This window comes from Falco peregrinus, chromosome Z (genome assembly GCF_023634155.1).
Source record: "Falco peregrinus isolate bFalPer1 chromosome Z, bFalPer1.pri, whole genome shotgun sequence".
In the NCBI taxonomy this organism is placed as follows: domain Eukaryota; kingdom Metazoa; phylum Chordata; class Aves; order Falconiformes; family Falconidae; genus Falco; species Falco peregrinus.
In genome coordinates, this window is record NC_073739.1 from 46,459,427 (window position 1) to 46,468,729 (window position 9,303).

Here is a 9,303-nt window from a genome sequence, read left to right on the forward strand (position 1 = left end):
CGTGGAAATTGTAATTTTTATTGCTGCTGCTGATCACTCATACAAGCAGTCAAGTAACAAAATGTGGTTGTAATATTCAGTGTAGCTGAGTGGTTGGAAATGGGCATTTTGGGGCCTCTTTTATTTGTGAATGGAATAGTAGCTGCCTTTCCTATTTACCTACAGGCCAGATGGTCTTTAAGTAGTCTGATCCTTCCTTCTCATTGAGCACTGCATCACATGGATATCAGCTTTTTCTATTATATTTAAGCTTGCATTTATAGCAATGATTGCTGTTATATGAATTCAGCCTTTGTATTGTTAATAGGAAGGTTCATCCTCTGAGAGGGATATCTTTTATAACTCGATCTCATCCTCTGAATCTAGCTTAACAATGAACTCTGACAGTGTTTTACAAGTAGAGGTTAGTTTACATTGTCAAAGGCTACAGCTCAGATTTTTTCCAGATGAAAATACATTATGCAAACTTTTTCTGCGTATTCATTCTGGTCAAACCACATTTTTTTCTCTAACATTCTCAGATTACACTGCCTTAAGAAATAGCCTTGCCCAATAGCATTGCCTAACAGAGTTGACAATCAATGATGTCATTTAACTTGTTATTAACTTCTGGTTTGAGAGGAGGTTGCACAGTCAGTAAGTTGACTTCTCCTTTTAAATTTAAAAATCCTTAATTATCCTAATATAGTGCACAGGCATGACGAAGAGCATATACAGAAGTTATCAACTAGTAAGTTGTCAATTTGGAAAAAACTTTGATGTCAACGGTTAATATTACAGCTTGTTACTACAGACAGTAAGGCTTTGTCTTGCTGTGTTTTGTTGATGCTATCATTATTTTCCTCTTGAAAATCAAAGTAAAGGCACACGTTTCCTACTATAAGCTGCAGAGATACTGGAGCAAAGATGAGAATGCAAATTTAACAGTCCTTGGAAAATATTGTGCATTTGTATGTTTATTTATAAACATAGCTAATCCATTCATATCAACTTGATATTTCATTGTATTCCCAACATTTGGTTATTCATTAGTCAACTGCCTGAGAAAAGTAGATCACAGTGCCACACTGAGTGCTATTCATCTCTAAATCAGCCATGGCTGATCCTTTAATTTTAATCTTTACTAATGTATTTCAATTTTAAGCATAATGCTAGAGAAGTGTATATGACATCTGAGAAAAAAATCACTTTTACTAATATGTGTGGAAAGGGTTCAAATATATTCATTAATATTAGGTAAGAGCAGACTGCTCCCTCATGATTTATGGGCAGGATCTGCAAGTTGCATAGAAAAAGCCACAAATCCTCCTCATCTTTCCCTCACACAGCTTTTCAGCTGCCTGCTCCCTAAGGTGGGGCAAGGCAAACCACCCCTCTTTTAGTATCGACTTTGCATAACTGTTCATTTATTCTTTAATTACACACCCTTGAAGAGCACTCACAGAATCTGGCCTTCTGCTTTCATTTATCTAAACCCCTAAATGCATATGCAATAAAGGTCTCAAACTAAAAATGACTGTAGACGCTGAATATTTTAATTTTTGAAGCTTAACCTTGGTTACCTGCTAGCCCCCAGATATGGCCACCTTAGGGTGTATATCAGAAAAAATGAAGTTTGAACACTCACAGTAGTAGCTCATAAGAGGTATTCTGTACAACAAAAAATATTTTAAAAGTACAGGTGCAATTTAATGACAATTTTAAGATGTCACTGTTAGGATATATTTTATTTCTGTAGAAAATTTAGTAGGAAACCCACAAAGTTAGGCAATATACAATTTTATTCTTTTGTTGTGGCCTTATTTTCTCTTCTTTGAGGCAGAATGCTCTGGTAAAATTATTTGCCTTGTAAATTCTTTTTTTCAGGAGTTAAGATTTCAGGGAAGAAATAAGCACCAGGGACAGGAGATCTTGAGAAAAGGTCTAATCTTTCAAAAAATATTCCTAAATAAAATATATAATAGAAAAGAAAGCACTAACTACTTAACCCATTTTTTTTCACTTATCAAATATCTTGTTAAATGCTCTTTTAGATACAGTGTTTTTTGCTTGAAATTCAATGGAAACTCTCTCCTCTTAAATTTAAGTTCGTTCCTTCTTGTCCTATAACCAAATTGAAGACTTTTGAAGACTTCTGAACACAGTCTTCTGAGAAAGAATTTAAAGGTTCTTACATTATTAGACCACCAAACCCACTTTCCAGTCTTTCACCAGAAGCCATTTTGATCAGCCCTTTGACCATTCCCTTGTACAATCTTTCTTGTTTATTTTCTAACATTGCATTTCTTGAAATTACATCCCTAAAGGGAGACAAAGTACATAAACATGAGCACACATGGTCACTTGCTGTGGCTGAAATAATAATGACTTGTTGAGCTGTGGAAACTCAATCCTGTTTTTCTAAAAATTCACAAAATATTTGTAAATCCTAGAGTGGCTTTATTTAGAAGACCTTCATTTATCACGCTTTTCTAAATATTGGTATGCAGCTTTCCAACTAGTCACTAACATTTGAACATATGTTTTCCTAGGTCAGCAAGAGAGCTTTGAAAAATAATTAGCTGTATTCAAAACTATACTCATTCACTTGTGGATCTTTCTGCCATGTAAACAACTTAGCTTTTTTAGCATGTCATTCATATTAGTGTGTTTCTTTCCTTGACTTTTGTTTACAATTAAGAAGCTTAAAAATAGATTGTTATCCTCGTCACACTTTTTATGCAGCTTGTTTAATATAATAGCAGTTTGGCTCCACTCTTCCACGCTCAACAACTGTGTTCTGTAATATAACATACATGAACAATTACATATTTTTTTTCTAAACAAACGTTATGTCCAAAAAATTACCTTCATCCATTGTAACCAGTCTGTTTCTCAGGGCCAGTGTTCCCATAGAGTTGAGAGTTAACTTCTGGTATTTTCTGACAGCCTCCCACACTGTGTACATAAATATTTAATCTTTAAAACAAAAGACCTTCACTAGGCAACCAGATACCTGCAGAAAGTAAAATGGGGGATAAATATCAGGTTTTTCTCACTGTTTCCTGCAGCTAGCAATGTCTGTTTTGCCAGGAGACCAAAACTTACAGGATGAAACTCACAGCTGCAGAAGACTTCAGTGCAAGTGAAAAAAATACAGGCTGAAGTACGCTTGAAAACACAAATGTTCACAGGGTTAAAAGGGTTTAATTAGAATATTTTACAGATATCCACACTTCCTTGTTTCAGCTGAAAGAATGTGAAATATGATACTCTTGCTACATTTCCAGTAGTGGTAAAACTGGTAAAGATAAAGGATGTTTTATGCAACTTCAGCCCTGATTTCACATAAACAGAGTTATTAAATGCTTCCAGGTGAAACTCCTTTTACATTAAAGCAAAGTTTGCCCTGCTTTGGAGGACTGCTTCATGGAAGCGTATTGCCATTTCTCTTCTCTACTAATTAAAGGTAGAAAAAAGACATTGCCAACATCATTATGCTGAGACTGGTCTCAGGTAATGAGACAAGCAGGTACTTTTGAACTGTAGATCAAATACACTGTTCTCTTGGTATAACTCCAGGCACAGAACTTGTGATATATTTCTATATTAATATGAACAATACAGGAACAGGAACTGGGAGAGGAAAGTACTGCTCAGCAGTTGCAAGAGCAAATACAGAATAAACTCTTCGCAGGCTAGTGCGAACCACCTTAGTCAGGTGAGGCCAGTGGCTCAGGATTTCTACTTCACTTGTATTGTTCTGCACCCCACCCTCATGTCAAAAAGGATTAAAACCAGGTACTTGCCTATAGATTATAGTACAAAAGGAAAACTTTTGTTATTACTAACTCAACAAGCAGTTCCAGTGTGGGTTTATAGCAGAAGCATCACTGGGAATCTTCTTTCAGATAATCCACAACCTATTAATTTGTATGATTAGTTTCTTTAGTGTTCTATTTTGAATATGTTATAGTTTCAGCAGGATGTGAAAATTATAGCATGATATGGGACCAAGATAAAAGGCTTCTCTGAAAGACTACCTTCTTATATAAAATAATTTTTTTTTGTGATTTTTCTTTTCACAGAAAAAAAAAGAACCAGTGGACTTTTGTGTTGTGTCCATGTTTGTCCATCCCCCCTTCCTCCCCCTTTTGCCTCTTGCTACAGAGGAAAAAAAAGAAAGAATGGAAAAGGAGAAAAAATGAAGAGAAAAGCAACCACCTGAACCACTGAGGGTGTCTGATTGTAAAAAATTCCCACCTTATAAAAATAAAACCATTTTTGACAATTTCTGTTTCCAGATTTTTTTTAAATAACAATAAAAAGATGTATGGCATAGAATTAGCACTGCAACTACTGCTAAAAAAAAGAAACTGGCAAAACAGAAAAAGTCCTGACTCCAAGTCATATTTAATTATGTTACTTTAGGTTTCTACTTTAATTTTTTAATATTCACCATAATGTTTCTTGCTTTACTTAGTCTTTTATGGGGTGTGCAGTAGCCCCAGTACTGAGCTAGGACCTGACTGTGCTAGCTATTAAACAAACAATAAAACAGGTTGGCTGTGCCACAGACATCTTCAGATCTTTCTTTTCCGTACTTTTGTTTTGGCTGGTGTTCTTGCTACTGTTATGTTAGGAAGAATCTTTACCTGACAAATCTTCTTTACATTTTTACTTAAAGCATTCTTCAAAAATCCGTTTAGTAATCAATTACATATACATCTTTTTCTTAAATCACCATCATCTTGAGACTCACTATTGCATTCTGGCCTCTGGTATTTTGTTATCAATAATATTTCATGCATAATTATGAAAAGGTAAATTTCTAGGGCCAGGAATCTCATGTTCCTCTTTGTATATTCCAAATCACTGTGATTCTCTTGAAAACCTTGTAGCAGTTCCAGAGATAGATAATTTACTGTAGTATAGAATTGGGACACATTTGAAATGTCACATCTGTTCCTTTCCCTTTTGAGGAAACTCAGATGCAAATCAAGCTCTGAGTTATGTACCTTTAGGAAGATCTATAATGGGACAAATTACAACAAATACAAACATGCCTTGAAGTTTCTTCTCTTTGAAACAAGCTTAAACCCTTTAAAATTTGTCATGAATAACTATGACTTGCACCACGTCATCCATTGTGCTCTACGTAGTACTTCTTTCCAAGCAGCAACAGCCTCAAAACAGCCCAGTCCAGAGTAAAACTTTTGTTTTACAAGACACAAGAACAGCAGTCATCTTCCACTCCTCTGAAGCTCAGTTGTGACACAGCACCAGCTCTCCTGTTTTGGGTTTGGTTTGGTTTTTGTTTCTCAATGTTCAAAAGACTTTTCTCCATTAAAGGCATTAACCTTTCTACAACAGCCATAAATTGTTCACTTGTTTAAAGTAAAGCTCTGTTATTTGTGTTGAATGCCACTTCTGTTATAATATACACCCTCTAATTAGCATTATACTACATAAGTCTGTAAAAAGCCTGTGCATTCCTATTTCTTTGTCTTATCCTCTGCATATGCACTGAGTTATACCTTTCCCAATGATTTACTGTTTTTGTCACAATCTTGTCATTTTAGAGGTCTGTTTTGCTCTACTGTGATTTGGGGCAGAATTTGTGTAAACCAGGGTTTTCAAAGCTTTTTTCCTAGAGGCTTCCTAGAAGGTCCAGATTTTCCTCATATAAATTACTTTGGCACACAACCATAGCAGAGTCAGGGCTTATGCACAGAAGGCAGTCTGGCAAGTTGAAAAAGATTCTGGCAGCATTTCTCATTCTGCATCCTTGAGATGCATTCCTAGCTCCATTAAAATGAGTGACAAAACGAGCTCAGTTCAGCTGAATGGGATTTCTAGTTCCTAAAATTATAGCATTTTGACATGACTTCACACAAAACTCTTCTGCCTGTTTCTAGTACAGCATTCTATTTTTATTTCTTTATGTAGGGGCCAGTTCACTCACATTTTGTATCTTCTGGATAGCCAAGCTTTGGTTTACCATGAGACTCAGAAAATCCCTTTATACATCTAGAAATCTATAGAGCTACAGAAAGGTATTTACTGCAACTAAGCGAATATTAAATTTTAGAGCTAATTATAGAAGCAAGTGCATGTTTGATTAAAACATGTAGCTCCTGTTCCCAGAGGATCAATGCCAATTTAGTATTTCATGAGGCACTAACAAAATATTGGCCAATCCACGATGAGAGAGGTGAATGATAAATATTTAGTGTGGTGCAAAGCCAAATACAATTAAACCCAGTTATAAAATTCCTTAAAAATATTTATGAACTATTTTGACTTAGTATCAAGACACAAATGCATGCTGTCCAATCTTTTCCCTATTTGCAAGCTTTCAAGGAGGTCTGCAGCTGAAGCAGAACCTGAATGGGAAATAACACATTAATGAAAATAAATCCTTTAACAGAGAAGGCATAAAAGATATTACACAGTTTTGATTACATGTTTTATGAACATTTTTTTTTTTCTTAAAGCATGAAACTAAAAAAGAAGTTGTGTGTCTAGATTTGAAGTTCTGTGCCACCCAGCCCATGGTACAGGTTCACGGGGATACTGGTGATTACAACCCAGCTCTAGACAGACCATCTAGAATCATGAAGATTAGGTACAGATGAACTGATAGCATAGCTGTTTCGACTGGAATTGAAATCTAATTTGTTGTAATGTGACAGGAAGAGATGAAGATCTGAGCAGGCACTATACTTCAGTAAGGAGAAAAAATGTTTTTCTGAATAATGTGCCTGAGATAGGCTTCCTAAAACAGGAATTAGTAAATATGTGTTAGTGGAAGAAGTACTTGGTTTGCTCTGGAACATCTTGCTGGAAGTATTATTGTCTTTGGTAGGACTGTTGTATCTCATACAGCGGTGGCATTACATGCTCTTAGGTCTATATCATCTATATCACTGTCTCTTGTCTCTGTACTTGAAATCTGAGTACAGCTAGTTACCCTGAAGGACCTGGCTATCTAAGGAAATGAAGTAATGTGTTTCTCCTCAGTTTTGTAGGATGTGGATAAAAGCTACCAAAGATAAATGAAGTCACAAGGTGCAAAAGGTGAAAGGCAGATTCCAGGTGGCTCTGGCTTGCTATCAGCTGACTCAAAATGTATGACTGTCGTGGAAAATAGGCAGAGCTCTGGTTTATGATTTATTGACTGACTTAGTACATTTTAAAGCTCCTGCAAGATAATGCTATTTCATAACAGTGCAATTTGTTAGCATCATTTTCCACTCAATGTTTATCTCATAGGTAATCTGAAGGCCACCTATAAAATGGGGTTCCTTGGCTGAATGTGGGTAGAATGGTCCTTGCTCAAATACCCCCAAATTTAAGTCTTTTTTACAGCATCCCAGGTAGAACAAACACAGAGCTACATCAGGGGAGGCATCAGCCTCTGAAATAGATGTAAGGGCTGCTGATCTTTCAACCTGTAAAACTCCTGCCTCATTTTGCTGACATCTTGTGTAGGATGAATTGCTTGCAGAAACTTCAACTGCTCACTTGAGCTGTTATCAGCAGTCTCAAGAGAAATATTTGGCAAGGCCAAATCTGACAGTTTACCAAAAGTGACGTCTTTTCTTTTCTATTTTTACTGAACATTTCCGTTTCTCTAGGCAGCAACTGTATTCCATGTTATGTTGACTATTGTGTCAAAATAGTGATACTCTGAGAGATTAGACATTGAGTATAAAAGTAAAGAAGAAATATTACTTTTTGTCTCATCTATATTACAGCAGTAGCTACATGTTTTGTCACTTCTGAATAAACAGTAACAGGTCAACAACAGACAGTACACAAACTGTTATAACTTTATGAAACAAATGATGGAGTCACAGTTAAAAACTTGACAATAAACACTAAAGTTCCCTCCAATTACATTGCTTTTTTAAAGTGTAAGCATTTTGTACAAAGAAGCCCTCTAGCTCAGATGGTGACTCACTCCAGCTACAGAAAGCCAATGAGTCAACATCTCTCCACCCGTTTAGAAGGAAGAAAAGCAAACACCAACAGCTCCTGCAATGAGCTGTAACAATGGCTTCATGACAGATCACTCTGAAAGTAGGAACACAGGCCTGAAAGACAATACAATAAAAAAAAGAGGTGAAAACCTACTGTGACGAAAACGGAATAATAGTCCAATTATTGAGAAAGCATACCAAAGAAAAGAGTTGACATAGAAAAGTGTCTTACTAAATATTTGAAACACACTAATTCCTACCCTTATAGGCCTGCAGTACATGTTGTTGAGCTATTTTCTTTACTAAGAAAAAGCCGAAAACTCAAAAAGATGCCCCGAGCCTGTGTAACCAGCTTTCTAGATTACTTCAGTACTTCAGAAGACAGCTAGGTGCACCAGGGGTATGCACAGATGTCCAGCTTTTCAGTACAAAAATATTGTAATTAGCCATGCTCATTAATAGACAAGGGAAACAGTCCCAGATAAAACCTGTAAAGAGAGGGTTTGGCAAGCACCTGAAACCAGTGAAATAAGACTGGTAGTGTCATACTGACATGGAGAATGTCAGGAGGGCAGGAATAATCTGAACTTCACACAGCATAATTAGATAAACAAAGCCAAATACAACCTGACAGCTTGCTCACAGTACCACTGGCAGCTGATAGGCCCCTTCAATTATTCAGCTTACTGAAAATATCTGAAATACCTTTGTCAAATAACATGTGAAATGTGCAGGAGAAAAGGAAAGAACAATGTGCAGGGGAAAATTGCTGTCAGAGGGGCAGGGAACCTGGGAGCAATTTGAGTGCCAGGGTTGGGGGAGGGGGTCAGTTTCCTGTCCCACCTCCCCAGCAGGAGCAGGACAGCTGAGGGATACCAGGAGCAGCTCCAGCCCCAGGCATGGGGCACCTCTCTGGGGCTGGAGATAGGGATAGGAAGGGACCTGACACCAGTCCACAGCTTGGGCCCCGCACATTTCCAACAGGCCGCCCCAGCCTGGCTGCAAGGCAGTGGGGCAGTGGCTGGGGTGGGGAACAAGTGCTGGGGCCACAGCTGAAGGCAGGTCCCAGGGCTGGGGTGGCCTGGCCTCCTAAAACACTGCTGGGAGCTCTTCCCTTGGCCCAGTGGCATGGTGACACCTTTGGCTGTGCTGATCCCAAGCTTACCCCTGGCACCTGCCACCAAACCCAGTTGGGGGGATGTTTTTAGGGCCCCAAGAGTTTCTACAGAGGTATTTTAGATAGAGTAATATGTAAGCAGTGCTGGATTGTGTATGCAGTGATGCCTGTCTGAGGAATTTGGAGTGTCCCTTCTAATGCTACCCAAGAGTCTGTTCCCCT

General features: G+C 37.6%; 1 protein-coding gene across 2 annotated transcripts in view; it reads right to left on the bottom strand.

The window, feature by feature from the left end:
- LOC129782793 (uncharacterized) overlaps positions 1 to 3,203 on the bottom strand; it is a 31,426-nt gene extending 28,223 nt beyond the window's left edge. The window contains exons 1-2 of one of the 2 annotated variants that reach the window (XM_055791613.1): positions 3,088 to 3,203; positions 2,848 to 2,995 (exon numbers count right to left, since the gene is read on the bottom strand). In XM_055791613.1, the coding sequence (XP_055647588.1) occupies positions 2,848 to 2,947 (100 nt within the window). In that variant the 5' untranslated portion in view covers positions 2,948 to 2,995; positions 3,088 to 3,203. Of the gene's footprint in view, positions 1 to 2,847; positions 3,058 to 3,087 lie in introns of those variants that run through there. The other variant, XM_055791612.1, reaches the window with a different exon arrangement.
- Between the last annotated feature and the right edge of the window lie 6,100 nt (positions 3,204 to 9,303).